Source organism: Anopheles coustani, chromosome 3 (assembly GCF_943734705.1).
Source record: "Anopheles coustani chromosome 3, idAnoCousDA_361_x.2, whole genome shotgun sequence".
Lineage (NCBI taxonomy): Eukaryota > Metazoa > Arthropoda > Insecta > Diptera > Culicidae > Anopheles > Anopheles coustani.
The window spans coordinates 40,433,120-40,454,723 of record NC_071288.1 but is presented as its reverse complement, the minus strand read 5'-3'; the positions used below and the strand labels follow the sequence as shown (position 1 = coordinate 40,454,723).

Sequence of the window (21,604 nt, the reverse complement as noted above, 5' to 3'; positions counted from 1 at the left end):
ATGTACCAAAGGCCGGAGCCTCAGAAATGGGCCCCGAGGACAGATGGTGGCTTTCGATGAAAGCAAAAACCATCGGTTGATTATTTATCACCTCTCAACCGGGGAGTCCGAGCTTCCCCCATTCCCCGGGGGGGCGGTTCTGGCCTTCCCGTGCCGGTAGTTGGATGCCGATTTTCATCTCCCTCGAACCCTCGGCAGCTTTATAAAAGACAGTGAGCTCAGGTCCAGTTGCTGCAAGGAATAAAAGGGCTGCCGTTCTTCGTACGACGACAATGCGCTTGCGACGACCTTCGGGCTCGGAAGTCCACGGTGAAGGGTCTGTGCATCAGGAGGGGTTTTTCTTTCCCAACCCCCATCACGGGTGTCTTTATCACACGCCTATAAAGTAACATATTTTCTCAACCCACCCTCCAAACCCCGTTCGATTCCTTCCTGAGTCAAGTGCACACCAAGCTCGGCGGGAAAGGGATTTTCCCACACGACTTACACAGCGACGCTGGTTTCCCAAAGCGAAATGGATCGTAAGTTCTATGCTAACCGACTGTCTTACACCAGCCGAGCAAAACACACCGATCCAATCGAACGCGTCCGAGCGAACGGAAGGCCTCGGGACGGGATGGAAATAAAGTTGAACGCAAACGGAAAAGCAAAGAAATAGACACCACAACACAAATGGAAAATATGATCGTTGCACCATTTTATTGAGCATTCTTGCGCTTCCCCTCCCGGGAAGGGTACGGTGTAATTTTTCTTCCTTTATCATCGAACCAACATCTTCGTCCCGAGCGACACAATCAACGCCACCGGCGAATGGCCCGGTTCTCACCGAGGCGAACGTGCACTGGATGCCGACGGTCCGATGCAGCCACGTGATGTTTCTCCAAACTTCGAACACGCGTTCCCGGCCTTTATGGCGACGTGAAAACCGCTCGAAGGGATACGACTTAACTTCGAGCTCGGCCAAGGGACGGAAATGGCCTTAAAACGGCTGAAGAATAGAAATCCCCAAATGTGTGCCTGCTTTGTTTCTCTTCGCGTTGAATTTTATTTGGGTTGGATTTGGTTCAATTCGTCCGAAACCAAAACCGATGCATTTTGGTTTCCATTTTTTTCCAACACACACTCTCACAACGGCGAGCGAAAGGGTGGGAAAAGTCGGGAAAAGATTTCCTGCCCGCTTGCCGCGACCGCATCCGCGTTCGATGTGGCCTGCAGCATGTTTTCGCATGGGATCTCAAAGTGGATCCGCTCGCTGCAGGTGAATCGGTTGCATTCGCACGTAAATCATACATTTCTCGATCGCTCGATAAATCGAACGTTTGCGATGTTCGTTTTGGGACCGTTTTAAAGGTCCTAGGCGTGTGTGGTAAAAAAAACTTGGTTCGTTTTGAAACCGTTTTACCCGTTTATAAGTTTTCCCAATCGAATAAAACTCACCGTCGAGCAATGATTTCCAATTGTATTGGGTCTCATAAAACATGTTTTTATTTGTTTGTAATTCGACACAACTATTTGCTTTGCTATCGCGTTCGTTTTACGGTCGGATTTATGTTTTCCCCCTTTTTTCTTCCTTAATTTACACGCTTCACCGAGACGTTGATCCGATCGCGCACCGAATGAGCTTGCGATCTCCTTGTGACCGGCCTCCCTGATCGTCGTGCGATCGCTGCGTCGCGATCGGAATATTATTTATGACCACCACCGGTGGGAAGGTGGGAGACGGCGGGGAGTTTGAGCTTTGTAGATCAGTTCAGCTTGATTCGTGTAGCGTACTCGGTTCGGTCGCGGCAGAATGGAAACCCGGTAAGGTACGACCAGAAAACGGTCACCTTGAAAAAAGAAATAAAAAAAACCAAACTACCGTCGCTCGAAACAACGAGGCGGAAAAAGACAGCAATTATCAGTCGAGGAAATTAATATTAATAAAAACAGTTCGCTTCCTCCTCCTTGGTCGAACCGCCCACCGCCCGCCGGAGCTCGATGATCCTCGATCTTGACCACAGACAAGGAGCGATGACGATGGGCACTCCCGGTAGTGGTGGTGGTGGTGGTGAAAGTGAATAGTCGGTCCACCGTCCGTCTGGCCGGAATTATGCTTTGGGGCAGGTCGACGTGAACGACGTCGGGCAATCGTCGGTGGTACAATATTTTGTCCCGCGCCGGTGTAGGTACAACCGGCCAACTCTGACAGTGATAAATGGATTTCTAATTACATTTGCTCACCTTGTGCGCGTGTTTCTTTACGTTTTCTCCTCTTATTTTCCAAAAAAGAAAAAAAACACGGAGAACCATCCGATTGCGAAATGGGAGAAATCTGATCCCGGCCGATCGGATCGGGACGGTACGGTTCGATCGATGACTCGATAAGGTTTGGCAACATGTGGAGCGTTAATTTGAACAGGGAAGAGAGGCACACACTCGCACACGCACATGGGTCGGGCGAAGAGTGAGATTCATAAATTATTCATTTCCATTCAAATCGCAATCGATATCGGGTTTTCACCGAATAATTTAATCACTTAATTTATAATCAATTTAATAATCAAAATAATTGTTTGCATCGATCATGCGGACTACTTCTTTTATCAACCCAACAAGAAAAATAAATTTCACTCAAAAAGGCAACTTATATTCTCCTTTCATCAACAGAAGATCAGAAGTGAATCTTCTCTAAATTCTCAACAATATTGCAACTACTCTTCAATGCAATCTATGGGATAATTTGAATAGCTAACCCCTTCAACAACAAGCATTCGGATTTTTGCCGAATAATTTAATGACTTAATTAATCAATTTAATAATCAAAATAATTTTTTGCATCGATCATCGCGACTAATTCTTTTATCAACCCAACAAGAAAAATAAATTGCACCCAAAAAGGCAACTTAATTTCTCCTTTCATCGACAGAAGATCAGAAGTGAATCTTCCCTAAATTCGCAACAATGTTGCAACTCCTCCTCAGTGCAATCCATGGGAAAATTTGAATAGCTTGAACCCGCTCAACGACAAGCACGCTCTTTACGTGTACGAGTATGTGGTCGTGGTCGTGATCGCAGCAGCAAAAACATGTCGATCCCCATGTCCTGCCGTTCACTACAATGTTGCATCCCTGCAGCAAGAAACCGACCGTCGATTGAGTGAGTCGGGGCCAGGGACTTTCTAAATAATGCATCGAGCCTGAACCTGAGCCGATCAGCAGCATTCATCGACACCGTCCGAGATGGCTATCGGTTAACATCGGTGCATCGTGTTGCCCTTCGCGGGACTTCCTAACGCGATCACGCGATTGATTAGCTGCCGTCCTGCTTCTGGTGCGGCTCGTCGACGACGACGACGGGAATGTTCATTCAATGCAGACACGACACAACTGTTCAGTACGATGTGAATGCCCCCCCCTCGTATGAGCGGCAGAGGGCAAAGTTTACGATTTGCAAGAAGGGGTTGGCTTCCGAGGTATCGGCGCAATGGCATATCGATCGGAGGCATCTATCTTGCGATGATGTGCGCACTGATTGATTACTTCGTCCATAAATGGATTGGTTGTGATTCGACATTGTCGCTCACGGTGAGCCTCCTCCACCCGCCGGCAGGTGCATACACGCATTCATACAACCACACACACACGCGATCAATCGGATCGAACGCGTTGCATCGATCGGTGGATGACATTTTCGCAGTGATCACGAACCACGCAGATTCCAATGTTTTTGCTTTGTGGAAATGTGGCTATATGCGGACCAACAACTACAAGCGAAGATGACAGCGAACAGGTGTTTGGTGCCTGGCGAAGGTGCAGCACGTGGGATGCAGTTGCATTAAGTAATCTTAAGCAATGGTGCATTGACGGTACGGGAAAGAGGTCTTGTCGAATTCAACCGTTGTATAGTAGTTTTTTTAAACCATTTTGTTTTTTCTGCCTCACCTTCGATCGGGGCAAGTGTAAAGTTAATACCGCCTGGAATTCTCCGCTCTGAACAATGAATGAAGAAAAAGTCCTTCAAATGCCACCTTGCCGCTAAATAAAAACTAAGCTAATGGGCGGAAAGGGCGGAAAACCCGCTCGCATCGCGACCGAAAATGCACGGAGGAGAACGCAATGCGCGCCACACTTAATGTCAGCACAATGGTGAGAACGCGGCAGCTGCCAGCACGCCGAGAGGTGCCCGGGAAAACGACAGCGGCCCTTCGGCCGGGCGGGTGGTTCCCCGTCTGCACCACCGTTAGGTGTCCCATTCTCCATGCAGTTGCGGAATCTTTTATGCGATCGAGGGGTGGAGATTCGACTCTAATGGGCTTGGAGAGTTGGGGGAGCTTTCGAAGTGTGTCCTGTTTCGTTTACGAGCGAATAGAAAAACTCACCCATTGTACGAGGCCCTCTGCCCCCTTCTTTCATTTCCCTTTTGCCACCAGCGACGGAAGAGAATGCAGGTGAACCCATTTCCATGAATGCACCCGCGGTGAGCTTAGCGATATGTAACCCGCGAGACGCCTAACGGAACACGGCTCGGTACGGTGGCGGAGATTCTTGCATGCAAATTGGACAACCGAAGCCCTCCTTCCCTTCCCAACTTTCTGGTGAAAATCGGCTTTGATTTACATCGGAGGGCCCCTTCGGAGGTGAGAGAACAGATGTAGTTCAAAGTATTTAGCTAGTTTTCTTTCGCCTCGCGGGAGGCGTTCAGGCGAAGCGACCTGCTGTGGCGCGAAAAGTGGGTCGGAATGCCTGGTTTGGTGTGCGGGAACTCTCAGGTGACCAGAATGTTTGTCCTTCGTGCGGGCAACCTCGCGATCCTCGCGGATAAGCACCGGCAAACAGGCCACTATTTCGCCAAAACCATCGCCATAAACAGAACGTGGAGAATGTTGTCCACTCGGCGCTCGGTATCTTGATTGTTTATGCTAGTCCCGCTCCACCACAAGGTGGTTTGAGGCTCTCTTGAGGTGTGTGGAGGGTGGGAATAAATCCCGGGACGAGCCCGCGGTGTGATGCGAGCGATAAAGTGCGATGTTTGTTTGGGTGGCCAATAAAGGCTATTCGAAAAAATTAAAAAGAGATGCCATAACAATATATGTAAAAAGGACTGACGCACACAAGCAGTGGATTGGGCGGCCTACGCTACGAAAACTGCACACCACCACGGTGACACCAACGCACCGAAATCCCCCCCACACCCCCTTCAACCCAAGCAGTCCCATAAAGTCCCCGCTCGCGAGCTGATTGATGATTTATGACGCGATAAATCTTGTGCCCGAAGCTCACCTTGGAATGGTGTGCAATGTGCGAGTAATTGAGTAAGAGAAGCGATTCCCGATCGGAATGCGAAGGAAAGTTAAATTGTCCCACACCACCTACCCATTTCGGCCCGGGGGTGGGTGACACTCCACGACTCGCGATGGCCCTCCCAATATTTGCATTACGTGAGTGGTGGCCTTCGTTTGTACAGTTAAAAAATAAATAACATAACATAAACATCTCGCGAAGCTATAAACAGAAGAAAAAAAAACGCGAGCGTACTCAAGAAGCTCTCCATTCGTGACAGGTAAATTGGCGATGTTTCTTTTTTCGGCAAATTATTTTGCCGGCCCCTGAAATTAAAATACGCAGGTTGGGTTGTGTGTGGCTTCTTTGGGGAAACTGTCGAAAAGATTGGTGAACGCAACGATTCCTTGTATCCTTTCCAAAAAGCAAACACACAGGCACCCTTTTTTGTGTAAACAATCGTAAATCAGCGCCAGGGCATTTTTGGCCACGACTTTCAAAGTTCAACCCGGAGAGGGTTCCCGTGTCACGTGCCGTTTCTACTTGACCCGTTTGACCACCAACGGTTGATGTTGATTGCTCCGCGAGCCGGTTCGGAACGGTTGTAAATCATCGGATTGATTTCGTGTGCGGATCCGTTCGGTCCGCTACCTGCGTTCATCAGTTCGTTCCTCTCCAGACCGGATCGTTATCCAGTAGTAGAAAAGGACACTCGCGAGGGTAAACAGGACAAACGGTGGTCAAAACACGGAAAAGGAAACGGTACACCGCGGACAGAATCATTAATCGAATGCAAGAGAACATTATCAGCGGTGACGCCGAATGGATCAGCTGACGATGGGAAATGGGGTTCCGTTATGGTTGCCACCCCAAGTTAATCTGTTCCTTGGCGAAACTCATCACGGCGAAGACAGAAAGCGAAAGTAGGCCACGGTGATCGAATATTGTATCGAAAGAATGGGAAGAAAAAGACAATCCCCCCGCAGCTAACATGAAACGAGGAGAGGATGTCCGTTCCGTCCGCCCTCGGGTGGATTGTGGGCCGGGACACTTCTTTCTTTTCTCTCCCCGTCGCTAAAGGGCAGCCTTTTTTGTTCCCGATGTTCGCGCGGGATGCTTTTTTATTGTTTGATTTCCTTATTTTGTTATCGTTTCTTACCTTTTTTCCCTCCCCCCTCCTTACCCACGGGTTCCATCCCGTCTTTTCATTCGCGGACCGAAATTACTTCGAGAAAGCCGATAATAAGAATGCCTCCAACCAGTTCCGTTTTGGGGTCATGTTTTGGTGGCATTTTCGGTGGTTAAAAACAACCCTTGGGTGTGTATGTGTGTGTGTGTGTGTGAGAGTGTTTCTTTTTTCCTCGTCTCATAGTGTACCCCCCACAGGAAGACGAAGAACGGATCCTCCCAGGTTCGGGTTCGTCGCTTATAAAGCGTCACCAATAATAAAAACCGACCGGCTTTCGAATGCACGAACGGAAAAGCCTCTCCCCCCCCCCCCTCCCCCCCAACGGAAGGTTGTGTGGCCCTCGAACACGAAAATCTTTTGTGAGGTTATTAAAAAATATTTCAGCCCGGGCACGTGAGTGTTACCGGGTTTGTGTTTTTTTTTTTCTTCTTTCCACTTCCTCCCGATCGATCAACCCCCGTTCGAATCGGCGTGCCCAACCCTGGCGTCTGTTGTCTCGAGCCATCATTTTTCCACCCTCCAACCGATGACGGTGCGAGGTTCGAGCTCGAGATAAAAAGCTGACGATGGTGAACATTCCGAAGACGAACCCCGGGCGCGAACGTGGTGAACGTTTTTCGATGTTTGTTTTAAAGGCTACCGCGGAAAGCGAAAAGCTCCCCCCGCCCAGGATCCCCCCTTGTCGCTTCAATAACCGCGAACCGGTGATGGGTTATTTTTATTTTTCGCCTTCCCGCATGTTGCCGTAAGCAACATCAGCATCACGGAGAAGCTCTTGATCGAACGAACTCGGACTGCCCGGTTGCTATCGAGTGAAAGTTTATCGGTTTCTGCACGCCGGACCGTATATTGGTGCCAACGAAAGTGGGAAGGGGGAGGGTCCTTTTGTTGGAAGAGTTTCGATGCTTTGTGCTTCTTACTATTTTCTTCATCAACAGGCGGTGGTAAGATGATGCTGTGAAATTTTGCTACCGGAATGTGCTTGAGACAAAATCAACACACACCGAAACCCATCACCGGGAGGTTCGTGACGGCTGGACGCTCCAATCGCCACCGCCGGTCAGCTGTCACTTGCGAAGTGTTGAGGTGAAAAATATTATGCATGATAAAGTGTTGTTATGTTTCTCCACACACTTCTGTGGAAACTGTTTCCCAGCAGCTCGGGAGGTGATTATTTCCGACCAGGCAGTATCCACCGTATCGCCACACGTACATCTCTTTGCGGGGACCGTTCGAGTCGGTGTCGGGCGCGGACCCAACGAGGAACGGCGCCACAAAACATAACTCCGTTCGCACCGCACGAACAAACGATCGTTATCGTCAAAAGTTCTGACATTTTGGCGTCGACACTTGCGACGGCTTTCGGGGGTGCATTTGGGTGCCTTGGGAGGAAAATTAGGTACCATTTTTGCGCGGCGCGCACTCGTTGCCCTTTCACCCCGGGGACCACATCAAAGCCGACTCAAAGGAGGGTTAACCGTTGTGGTGTTCGCAATTAGAATAAACCAACCGAGGAGGGAGAGGGCGAGAGCGGTGCGGAAGGGATAAGTATTATGTAGCCGGACCATTGTCAGAGGCTTCGCCCAGGCACAAGGGCACAACCTCCTCCCACCACCCGCCACTCGATCGAAACCTTAACTCCGACGTGCTACGTCATCATAAATCACTTTCAATTTCGGCGTAAGTATTGTTATTTAGACTTCGTCGGACAACCAGGTTCGAGGGTGTTCGCTTTTCCCGCGTTCAATCGTTGCGCCAAAGTCATCGAACGCACCCTGTTTCTTTTTATTTTCCCTCCCAAGAAAGGATACAACGAACGCGAACCACGAAGGCAAGCAGCGGGTTGAAGAATTAGACGGTCGGCAAACGGGGGGGAGGGCAAAGCGCGGGGAGGCCCAATTGTTACTCGGGGCATTTGGGGTGGTTTGGTTTATGTGTAGCAAAAGCTAATTTTATTTAATGCGATCGTCGTGATACTGGAAACGGTACCGAACGAAAGCGAAATGCAATGACGAAGCGAAGGTTGGCCTCGCCCAGGAACTGAAGCGGGAGCTGGAGAACGAGAACCGAACCACGGTTGGCGTTGTGGCGATGATGATTCAGACGCATTGCCCACTGCAACGAAGAGTAAAAGGAAGAATTGTCCATTGTTTTCTCGCACACCGGAGGTTGCGTTCCGGGGGATTTCCATCTCTGCTTCAGGCTAGATCTTCCTTGCTCTTGACTCTCGCTCGACTTTAATGAACCGTTCCAGCACGGTGAGTCAGCACGGCGCACGAACTTCAAAACCGTTGCAATTGCGGACGACGCAGTGACGACTATGAAACATTGAAGATGCCTCCCTGAACTCTGCAGAGGAAGCAAATGTCAGGTCGTCTAATCACCCCCAAGTCTCGGGGAGGAAGAAACCGAAAGGGGCAACAACGGTGTGCGCCCACGGCGTGATTGACAGAGTGATACTACGCGGAAGGACCCTTTCCCGCGGTCGCTAAAGTGAGAGTGATTTATTTCCCGGTAACGTCCCCAGGCCCACGAGCCACGAACCGGCGGCGAAAGTCTAGAATTGATGGCCGTTCATCGACGATCGGGGTGCGATTTACATAATGTCGTCGAGGCGTTCATCTTTCGCTGAAGAGTTTCATCTGTGTAAGTATGTGTGTGTGTGTGTATTTTTACTGTCCGCGATCAGTTCATGGACAAGTAGTCATCATCGATCACTCACGCCTGCCTGTCTGGCCCTGTGTGTTGGAGACCGTTGTCGCGAAGAAGCTATCCGTAGCGAAATCTTCACCGCAATCAAAAAAAAAAAAAAAACAAAAACAAAAAACAAATACAAATAACTTCAACGCAAGCGAAGAGACGGGAAACCCTATTGCTAGTAAATGACTTTTTTTTTTTGCAAACAGCAAAACATAAATGCGATCGATCGCGACACACACACACACAGATACAAGCTATGTTTAGACGAGTGAAAGGTTGCTAAATGAGCGAAGAAAAATTAGCACATTTAGCCCGGACGATCCCGGGCGATCAATGGGACACACACACCGGGAAGAATTACCCAATGTGGAGAATGGACGCAAAGTGGATAATGAAAGGATATAAATTTTTCGTCCCACAGAAACATATAAAAACCCTTTCCCCCCGGGTTCGTGTGTCGTTATAAAAGCCGTGCGAAAATTGTTGCGAATTTTAGTATCTTTTTTTTGGTAACACAAACTCACAACTCCTAACTGGGGTGATGAAAGGTGACCCGGAACCGGATGGCATCGATGATGGTGGACTTCGGCAGAACGGCAAACGAACCGATGAAAAGTTCAAATCCTTCAAACACCGTGCTCCCCCAGTTTGGCGGGTGAAAGGCATCGGGATTGATGGTCGGCCCGCAAAGAGGCTCTCCGTCGAACGTCGGTTCGAACGGTTCATTATCGGGACATCCTGCAGCGAGTTCGATCGGGTCGGCGTGGCGAGTTGGCCCGTTTATTTTATTTTCACGTCAACAAACTAATCCTTCCCCTCGAGCCAGCTTCGACCGATCGGTGGGGGGAAAGGGCAGAAATCTGCGGAAGAAATTGCGGCTTGTGTCTGCCTTTTGCATCGCTCGATCAATAATTAGCAAGCGCACGCTTCATGTAATTGGACCGGACCGGAATGTGACGACATTTTAGGGGCGGAGGAGAAGGAGAGGGTGCATGTCAAAACGTTTACCACCCGCTGCGACGCGAAAACTGTGAACCCTTAGGGGGGGACGGGGTGGTAGTTTAAAACACGGTCAACCGTCGAAATACAAGCAAAATCAATTAAAATTAGACCGAAAGCGGAAAGAAAATTGGACTGTTCGCTGTCGAAATAGTAGTTCCCGGTTGCCAGATCATGAGCCTGTCAAGGGAACCAGTCCGCACTCACACACACACAGACACAGGCTCGACAGAAGTGCATCTAATTAAATGGAAAAATAAAATAAATAATCCGAGCGACAAGCAGCACCGTGCGGATCGCCACCATTCTGTTGGCCAACGACGGTTGGCCTCGGGGCAACGACGAACCCGGGGACGAGCCCGAGCGCTAAAAGGCAACCCGGGGCTGCCAGGAAGTGCTGCCGTAGTGCGGACGGGATACCGTATCGGTTGGCTGCCATACAAGGCGAAAACAAGTGTGCTTCGAGTCCGAGCGTACTTGCGTCAAAGGGTGAGACCAGGCGGAGGCAAGCCTTATCTATGGACTGAAGCAGTCCGTCCGTCCGTCCGGTTTGCGGTCCGGACACCCGGAAAGAAGCGGCAGTTCGTAAAATGAAATGAAAAGTGCACCGTCCGGACGGAATGGACCGAAGCGCGCAGACATTTGCGACTGGCCCGGTGGACGGATTTTGTGCGGAGGATTGTTTAATTTGTGTACCACCCTCGGAGGCCTTCGCTCTTGGCGTCGCGTTTGCGTACGGTGTTCGTACTGCTGCCAAACCAGTCAACATTTTATCCAGCAGGGCACGTTGGGTACGATTCGCACTGACACTCTCCACTCCCGTGCGTGAAGTGAAAGATCTTGGATCTTATCGCAAACGACGACGTCGGGGTGGTTTTTTGGTGGGACGATCGCACCGATCCGATCGCAAACGCTCGGAAACATCCTTGATGGGAAACGAGGTGATCAACACATGCAACACACACACACACTCACACGCACACACAGCCGGTCGCGCATCAACCCACTGGATTTTGGACCGGTGGGGGTCGATTATGTTTCGTTTTTACATTTTGACTCGATTGGGCATAACTCCATTTTATCTCCCCCCGACCCCTTCGGCTTCCTAGTGCCAACCGAGAGGTCCTGAAACCCATCGAATGCACCCCGTCGTGCACGAGGCTTTCGATCGGGCGAACGAAGTGAAAACGAGTTTTAATTGATTTAACAAGTTGTTGTCGTTTGATTTTTCCTATGCATAATTTATGGGTCGTAAGCGTGGAGGCATAAAGACTTATTGAAAACCGAAAAATAAAAAAAAACATAACTAAGGGAACCTATAACGGGGACCAAGACACATTCACGCAACGCCTATGAGAGGTTTGCGTGGATAGAGAAAATTATTGCGGCGCATCTATCTCGTATCAGGTGAAAAGCAACCGAACCGACTCACACCGAGTGGTTGGATAGAAAAATCACACGTCTTCTCCAAACCCACCCCGCGGTTCGACGCAGCCGATTGGGAATTGGGAGAAGCAGCTCAATTTGCACCTCGCAACCGAAGCGTTTCACCTGTATTTTGCAAAAACCGGCCAGAGGCAGAAAGGAAACCTGTTCGGTGCCGAAGTCAAGTAGCTATTCGTGTTAGGGGTTGGATTTTTTGGGAAAGTTTCGGCAGGCGTATGTTTTGCAAACACATGCCCCCATGCACGCCTCGGACGCGTGGTGTCAGATTACCGCTTTATAAATGTGCGTTCAATTTTATTATACTTGTTCCTGCCCGTGCGCCATTCATGGTGTGCCTTTTCCTATCGAGCGTTGTTTTTTGAAAAGTAATTTGATTATAACACATTCGAACGAGTGCATACAAAACACAAGGGAGAGAAAAAACACAGATAGCTCGTAAAACATATTCCTTCCCATGTGAGGTTTTGCTGTTTTTTTCTGAACATGTCATGGGGGTTTCGTTCGTACCGCTGAGATGATTAATGGTCCTTCAGAACTGACACCGCTCGGCCAAGGGTGTTTTGTGCATCGGTCGGTGATCTTATCTTTTTGTCTAATGTTCAATCATTTTTTTTGTCGACCTTATCGCGACCCCGCCGCCACTGCCACTTCCACCGCCGTCAAGACAAAACTCTCGCCGTGTCATAATTGCTAATGATCGAGCGGCTGCAATTATGGCCGCCGCGATTATGTCCTCACACTGGCACGTCTGGCGAATGCATCATCGAACACGATCGATCCTAATCGCCCGCCGGCTCGTGAGGACATTCCTCGTGTTGCCAGTCTCTTGTCGAGTGCTGCGAAGGTAGTCAGTTATCAACGCACACGCAAACACTTTCACACTTTCCGGTTTCCATCCCCCTCCCGAAAGGGGCACTAAATCAAAAATCACCGAATGGAACCACCCCACCATCGGTAACATCCGAACATCCGAGGCCCGCGCCGCCGCCGACAGGACCAATAAATAAATGTCACAATTTATGTCCATTCGCACAAATGATGCATCGCCGGTGGACGGCCCGAAAGAACATCGAAACCGGTGGTGGAAAACCACTCCGATCGCTCCCTTCCCGTGGAATCTTGGTCACCTTCGTTCCATCGTCCCCATCGTTGGCGGTAGTGGACGTGGTAGAATCGGGAAAAATCGCCAAACATGATCACAACCGGTTCCGGTGGAAGGGCTTCAACACCCCGGATCGATGCGCATGCGCACCCGGGAGGTGAAAATGTACGCGCATCTTCTCGCGCCTGCGCATCGTTCGCGGACCCCGGTCCGGTTCCCGCGCATGATAAATGGCCGATCGATCCGCCCGGGCCCGGTTGTGCGAGATCGAGATCGAGTGGCGTTGCATTTACAACTGCACTTTGGGGTAACAGCACCACAGCCATGGACACGCCACCTGCCCTCCCACCTGCATTCGCGTTCGGTGCAATTTCGGTTGCTTTGTTTAACTTCTTTCATCTTCCGATTATTGCGATGTTGCTTCGCGTGTGCAGTTCTCTCGCCACAACTAGACGATAACGAATTCGACAGCGCCCACCGGACAGGTTTCCGTTGCGTGGTTCGAGAATGTTTTTGCAATTAATCATCATCATAATCATCATTATCCGCATTATCGGACGCACTTTTAATGGTACTCGTCGGTGGTGGAAAAAGGAGGCTCATGTTGCGAGTCGAAGGTGTTTGCCCGAAGAGTGCGATTTGTTTGAAGATGAATATACGTTCCATTCGTGGAATCCTTTTACACACACCCACATACATACGCACTGTGTGGCCTTTCGTCCTCCAAAATTGTCCCCACCCGCCGGAGAACCCGAAAAGTGGAGACAGTATAATTTAATCAAGAGCTTTTTATTCTCATGTTTCCCATCTCAATGTTTTACATTTTGCCCATCGCAAGCGATTGCTTTTAACCGTTGAACGGTTTTAACTTTACCCCCGGGGGAGGAGGGAATGTGATAAATATACAACATTTATACGCAAAATACCCACCACCACCACTACAGCAGCATCCTTGATGAAGTCGTCAAAGCAGGCCTCCTACCAGAACGGTGCACCAGAACAAATTTGCAGCTCATAACACGGCCCCAAAACGTCGGCAATCTTCGGGTACACCTTCTCTCGGGCTCGAATCCGGGAATCGGGGGGTCCCGGCCCGGGCCCGAGAGAAAATAATTTACGAGGTATTATTATGAACGACGATCGGGCAAAATTGGGCCATAAATAATGGCCACGCAGCATAGGCATATAAAGTAAAATAACCGAGCCGCGTAAGATATCTGGGGCTCTGCGAAAGGTTACACCGCGAGCCCTCCGGGGGCCGTCCGGAGCCTGGTCCAGAGCGAGAATCGCCCGTGCACGAAAGTTCAAAGCGAAGCTGCGTAGGGGCCAAGAGTTTAGGGCAAGCATAATGAGCCCCCAAACGGCTGCTGCTGCGAACGCCGCAAAGCGACACCAAACGGTGAGGACGACGACGACGAACGACGGGGACGCTCGTTAAACGCGTCCGGATAGATTACGATACCGGGATACACTTTCGCCCGGGATCTCATTTCCAACCCGGGTACGTTTTCCACGGCCTGCGCTCGGAGGCAAATCAGTTTTCCAGTGGACCCGCGTCGTTTCTTCTCCATTCTGGAACCCTGTACCACATTCCTGTGGTGCAGCGGAATGCAATCCAACACTGATCCCAGTGCGCAAAATCATCGTGCTTTCTCGTTCTGTCTAATTGACAATTGTTAACAACAAAACGAGATAGCATGACGATTTTGCACGCTGGGGATGTGCTGCGAGGAAAACTACCGCTGCACTTGTTGCGCCGGAGCGGATATATCGGAGAAAATATCTTTCCACACCGGGCACAAACGCCACGGTGTCGAATCGGGTCGCCCGATCGAACACAACCACGATCGGCCCGCGTTGCGTAAGACGCTGCAACTGGACGCAAATGCAAAATTTATGTTCAATTTCTCCAAGCAGGAGGCAGACCAAGCAAGTGACGCTCGGTACAAGTGTGCTTTATCTTCATGCCGAGTTTGGAGGAAAACACGGTGTGTGTACGAGCGCGCGCGCGCAATCTATCATCGCGTATCGTTGGCCCGGTGGTGGAGAAATCACATACACTCGATTGCGTTATGTTTAGCTGGCATGCTGCAGAAATTATCCTACACAGTGTCAGGGTTCGGCAAACGCCATTTCAGGTGCATTTCCTTGGAGTTCTTAATATAATGAAAGGGACACTTGAAAATTTGGTTGATCTATAAAGAAGTGCAAGAAAAATAACAAAACTAAATATTTAACAGTTTTAAAATTCAAGATCCTTTATGTCAAATTAGAATTCAAATAAAAACATTTAGTAACCCCGACTTACTCGGACGCACAGAAACGGGCACTAATGTTACAGATGAATGCGAAAAATCGAAGCCACGTAAGGTCCGGCAAATATGGCTCCAAATCCAGTATCAGCCACACCATCCATCCACCCCGAAAACGTCCGTCCTGAGGCCCCAGGGCACAACAGGTGTAATTTTATCTTCTCATGAACGTCCACGACGACGTGCAATGTGCGGTGCGTTGTTTTTCCGCTCGTTCTTCCTTGGCTCATGCACATTCACGACATTTTGACTACGATTTTACGTCTCAGGCATTTCATTTGAATATTTAATTAATGCAATCGAGTGCGGTTTTTTTGCGCTATTTTTAAGCTCAGAGGATCGTATGAATGGTGGCCGGGTAAAACTAGACCATTAATCTTGTGGGCAGATCAGGTGGTTTCGTTTCTTTTTCGAGGCACAAAATCGTGCACCGGTCGGTCGGTAGTCGCACATGAAAAATTAGATCGCTCTGTGATCAACCGTGCAACATCGTTCGACCTGAGGAGATCGATAAACCGAGGCCCTTACCCTGTGTGCTCCACCGGGTATGATGTTCGTACCTTGCGCATGCTCGTTACAACAAAAAAGTATCTTTTTTGATCATTTCCAAAACACCGAACGAAAGATATGCGCGAAAGAAACATGGCATGGGAAAACCCATTAAGAAAGAGTGGAATGTGGTTTTGTTTTTTGCGTAGAAATCAATCTGCACACGGTGTTTGCAAAACGAACGCGAATTGTTTTAGCGGACATTTCGGGCCACTCCGGAGTGATCGGCTTGTCGGTTCCATGCTTCAACTCCTAGTGGATGCCAGCTCTTTTGCCCCCACCCGAGCGAAAATCGGCGAAAATCCCTACACCAGAGCTCGCGTGAATGACTAATCTATGCGATACGCGCGGTGACTGTTGGCGGAAATGGAATTACCATTTTCTTCGCGCGCTATTAATCTTCTAATCGGTTTCGATACGGACAGGGCCACTTCCCCGTTTCCCGTTCCTACCGCCCGCCTTTATGGAAATTGCGTCAACCGATCGGGTCGCACGCTGGAGCGTGTAGAAACCTAGACCACTTTCGGGAGGGAACCCGTGACACAAACACACAATGCACGGCTACCGGAGTGTTGGTTCTAGTTAGTATGTTAATTGATTAAAAGTATCACTAATTGTTGGTGGTATGTGCACTTTTCTTCGTTGACCTCGGGTGGTCTTATTGATTTCCTAAGGCTTGACACAGGTGAAACTCCACCCGGCTTTGTTGGTTAATGAAGCACTTGGTGGGCGTGCAACAACTCACTCACTCCGGTGGCATTCTCGTATCGCTGGGTGGGAGAATATTGATTTTTTGTAAACCCCGACTGGCGTGACACACGCACCGACCCACATGTCAAACCTACTACTTAATCCCACCATTGATCATGCGATGCGATGTCTTTAATTAATTCGCCGTTCTGACCTCCCGTCTCTTGCGTTCTCTATTTCATTCCAGACAAACTGGCTACGGACAAAGCTACCAGCACACACCGACGATAGTGCAGCGAGCGTGGAACCTGTCCACGACTTTATCGTGACACTGCCACCGGACGCGTCCGCAGCGGAAATGACAGTCAGCGGCCGTACGACCATTCGAGCGAACGTGGATTCAAACGTCACGAAACGGGATCAACAGCAGCAACACAACAGCGGCGACAGACAGCGACCGAAACGGCGGACGAAAGCAACGCACCCGGTCATGATGGTGACCAGCTTTCTGTCCAAACCGTCCGCAATTCTGCCGTCCGCAATGGCGCACGGCACGCTGCTACTGCTCATGGCGCTTCTGCTGCTCGGGACGCACTTGACCCCGGGGGTCGAGGGGAAACTGCAGCTGTGCGAGGTGGAAACGGGACAGTCCAGCATCATTCTCGACATCGAGGAAAGCCGGGGCAGCTGTAAGTGTCTCCGATCGATTCTTTCGCTACATTCCTAGGCCCGACGTCCTTTTAAATCATCCCTTCCGGGAGGGGGCGCCCTGTCACACGGTACCTTTTATTTCTCTCCGTGGCCGGTGTTAGTGCAGGTTTAATACATGCCCGGCGGGGGACGTAAACCCGAACGGGAGAATAAACATTATCTGCGTTCTGCGGTCCCGATGGTTCACGTTCTACCGCACCCAAACCGAAAGGAAACAGTCAAAGCGGAGCCCAATTTTACTACCGTCGTGCGAGCGGCCTCATCCGGCCATTAATTGCACTGGGGGTTGGTGAGCCATGGACTAAAAAATAAAAACCTCAATCAATTAAAACCCACCCCGTAGGCAGGAAATGTAATAATAGTACACTTACTTGAGAACACAGTACGTCGTGACCAAGCGACGGCGCCGGGATCGATTGGGCCCCCTGTCGGCGGGCGACCGAACTAGAGCTTCCTACTGGGGTGTAATGTTTCAACCGTAACATAATCTGCGCCCAACCTGCGCGAGTGCAGCGTGCATTCCTTTTATTCGAAACCGACCCAGGGTTTGGCCACTAGTGCTATCAATTAAAACAATTCCTTCGCTGTGCAGCAAGTGGCGCTTTGACCGCACGCCTTATATGGCATTGATTCGTGTTTGCAAATCGTAGGACTAAGGTGCCCCATTTGTTCGTCGGGGTCGGGAACCAAACTTGACCCAAATTGCTTCGGCATGCAGGGACTTGCAGCTGTAAATAAAATGTACCAAAGCAACCAATTAGAAGGCATATTATGTCTCTTCCCAATTTGATTACCTTAGGTTTGGTCCAAGCAAGCCTGGTTTGAATTATTGTGAATGTAAATCTGTTTACTGATCATCTTTTCGTTACCTCATTCCACCGAACAGCAATTACCCAGCAGACAAGCCCACCGGAGCTACCGATATCTGGTGACCCGACCGACGACATTACGCTGGAGCTAGTGTTCCCGAAAGGCAAACCGACGTTCCTGCTCGATGGCAAGTCCTTGCGGCTGATCCATCCACTAGATCGCGACGAAGAGAACCTCAGCCACATTGTGTTCCAGGTAGGTTCACCCTCTGTCCACTGTTGTGTACTACCGTTGGCATTACCGACCCATGCTGACCGCTTTCTGCCTGTTGATCTAGATTACCTGCATGGTGCGGTCGACGCGTCGCAAGCGCAACATTCCGATCATCGTGCGAGTGTCGGATGTCAACGATAATCCGCCGATGTTTATCAACACGCCCTACGAAACAACTGTCCCCGAGGTAAGTCCGGCAATCACCTTACAACCGCCAGCGGTCGAGATGTCCAGATTTGTCCAGCTTCTAACACCCACCCAGTCTGACACTGCCCGGCGAGTTCGATGAATCATAGTTATACACACTCGGTGGTGGTGGTGGTGGTGATGCTCTTCGCTCGTGCATTATTTATGGCGCAGCGCCGTTCGGAGGCGTCCGAGCCTTGTTTGGTTGTGCGATTCGACCTCGGGATTGTCGGGCTGGCGTTCGATTCCTGAATTGGCACAAAGGAGAAGCATGGCACCGTCGAGTGCACCATACGATACAATCCGATCCGGGCTCCCAGGGCTGGGCTATATAATTTTACCGGCCTGCAAAAACTAACTCACCGTTTGCACTCGCTGCAATCGGGTGAGGCAAGGCCCGTGTTCATCCCGTAATTCGTTACGCATAATAATTGCCCTTCTCATTGTGGTGGTGGTTGAAGAAAGAGTTCTGCACGTACATAACAGTCGCCGGTCCTGCTTGGTATGGACTCCTGGTCGCCACCCGGCGCAATCGTTGCGATGTTCCCGATCTTCCATTTGACCTGCCTCGGTGCGGAGCGATGATATCATTTCATTTTTACAAAAATCCTCTCACTCAGCTTACCACCCTGGTGCATCGTTGTTGCTTAGGAGAACGCCAGTATCATTATCCTGGTGGAAATTGTATTCAATGCACAATTTACCTGAGAGTGGATGATGGAGGGATGGGGAGAACCGTACCCCACCCTTTCAGCAACGCCAAAGTTGCAGTGGGAACTTGTCACTGAGCCTGGGAATGGAGAGAAACATTAAAATGGAAGCCACTTCCACCATGCTTGTAAGGCTAACTAGATTTATGAAAGCATTGAACCCACGGCGAAGGAATGCGCGTGGCCCATTGCGAGTCCCAACAAACACCCAACGACGCGTTGGCTCGCAGTTTCTGTACCTTGCCGAGCTCGGACCGAATGCGATGATCTTGCGGTGTGCTTGCTGTTCTTGGTTTAATGAGAAGTATCGCCAATCGCCAGGTATCGTAACCTACTTATGAAATTGCATAATAATCCTTCGCGCCAATCAGTGCCAACGGTAATGGCCGTCGGTTGTGAGATTCATCCGTATCACCATTACCCTTCCCGCGGGGTGTCGTCAGTGAGCTGCCTGGGAGTTTGCAGTCGCATCGGTTTATTAATTTTACAAATGTCTTTATGCCATGCCGATGTGATCACGAGCCCGTAGAGCGCATTATTCTGCGCTATCTTTCCGCGTTCGTTCTCTCACTTTTTGTTCTGTAAAGAAGATTCCTTTCGCGCGTTTGAACTAGTTCCTGGTGGCTAACGTTTTCTCACCGCCCTTGCCCCCCTCCTTCCGCCTAGATGCCCCACCGACTAGCGCTCGGGTGCCTTCGGTCGCGCGTCAGAAGGTGGTATTTTATCGATCTTATCGATGCTTAATTCTTTGTTTGTGCAGCACAAATGGAGCTGAAACAGTTCGTGACTTATTTATTACCCCCAACCCCCAGCACCCCCGCGGGTTGCGTTCTAGATCGAGAGTTTGGTTTCGCCCGACCATTTTCTGAAGATGGGCACCATTTCACGATGGGGCCATTTTTGCCGGTGGGTAGATTTAATCGCTGGCCCTAGAGCCACCCTGGCGTCGCTGCGCCCGCGGGAGAAATTTAACAAGGTTCATCCCTCTCACGATTCAGTAGCGCATCTCTCCCCGCTGTCGATCAGCCGGCAACGTGGGTTTTTGTGTTTGTTTCACTACGCGGCTAAACAGACGAGATACGAACATCAGGGCCGCAATTAAAGCGCGTGACGTTTGCTTTTTCCTCCCCGGGCCAAGCATAAGATAAGCCACCCCCGGAATCGATATCGTTGGCGGAATGGCTCTCGGGGGCTGTGATTAGATTTTTAATTAATTCCACGCTAAATTATGCGTTGCCAGCGGTTGATCCTTCGTGCGCTTCTGATACTCCCCTTCGACCAGCGGAGTTCCACTTTTCGTGGGCGTACTAAACAACTTTGTTGTCTTAACATGGCTGAGGAGGGGGTGCACGAAAGCGGGCCAAGTGGGTCGATGCTTTGCAAAACAGTCAAACACGGACTTTCTCCGGTTCTTTGCCATTTATTCGTTTCCGAGGCGCTAGGCGTAGAATGAAAGCACTGCCACGGGGGGATCGCCGATCGCGTACGGATGAGGCAAAACCGGTCCAACACGCTGTTGGTCATCGCCGACATGGCTCACACCTCACCGTCCCAGGACAGGGCAAATAAATTAATCCGAAAAGCTTTTAGCGAAATTATTAGCACTCTCCGCGCAGCGCGTGTCCTCCAGCGTCACTCGAGCGATCCGTTAACTTTTCCCCTCCATTTGTGGCTCTTGGCGTCGGTGTTACTCCAGTCGCGATATTTCTGAGGCAGACTTGAGGCGACGGGAAGTTCTCATATACCCATACGCCGCCGAGAGTCGCCGATCTGCGAGGTGGAAGTGAACCGAGACACAAACAAAACTCCAAATGGTTCATCTAATGTCGCCGGAATTAATTGGGCACCCTTCTTCCGGGAAGAAAGTGTTTCAGGAAGAGAAGAAATTCCAGATCGATCCCTCGCGCGCGCGCGAGAAGACGATAAATTTTATTACCCATGACCACACTGGGCGACTAATTTATGTGACTTTGATCGCGACCATCTCCGCGAGTTGTGTGTTCGTTGGTGCTGTGAAAAGAAAAAAAACCTTTTATAATCCCAGTGTGTTCGCTTCACGCAACGGTATAAGATTTGGTCGTTCATACATTAATTTCTTTTTTTGTCATTTGATCAAACGCCCATCAACAATGTCTAATCGAGCAGGAAACACAAGCGGGAAGAAAGTGAGCACCAGGAACTAACGCGCTCGTTCGATGGGGTCAATTCAATTTGACCCCCACCTTTCTCCTATTGGTTATCCCTCTCTCTTTCTCTCTCTTCATCCCAACGTTTCCAGGTTCACATGCCCTAGCCTGCCCTATCATATTTTACGTCACTCCGGCAACAACTTGCACCAGCGAAGTGCGTACTGCCCGACGGCACAATTTAATTCGAAATTAAGTCCCGACCGACGCCGAAGCGGGCGCACGATAGTTTCACTGGAGATAATTAGAAAGTCGCCAGGCGGGATATATAATTGCGGGACGATGATATTAAGGTTAAAGATGCCCTGGAGGGAGTCTTACGGGTTCGCACTTTCGGCCGGGATCGGGTGAGAGAACGTATGAATCATCCATCCCGAAAGCGTTGCGGAAACCGGTGACATTTTAATTCAAACTCTTTGATCTTGGCGATGAGGAGTAATGTTTCAAATCAGCAGGCGGCGAACCCTTTGTGACCGAAGC

General features: G+C 50.0%; 1 protein-coding gene across 1 annotated transcript in view; it reads left to right on the top strand.

Moving 5' to 3' along the window:
* The first annotated feature begins 16,606 nt into the window (after positions 1-16,606).
* Positions 16,607-21,604, top strand: part of LOC131272420 (cadherin-99C) — a 64,541-nt gene continuing 59,543 nt past the window's right edge. The window contains exons 1-3 of the mRNA XM_058274144.1: positions 16,607-16,937; positions 17,846-18,024; positions 18,107-18,229. Coding sequence (XP_058130127.1) covers positions 16,607-16,937; positions 17,846-18,024; positions 18,107-18,229 — 633 coding nt within the window. The remainder of the gene's footprint in view (positions 16,938-17,845; positions 18,025-18,106; positions 18,230-21,604) is intronic.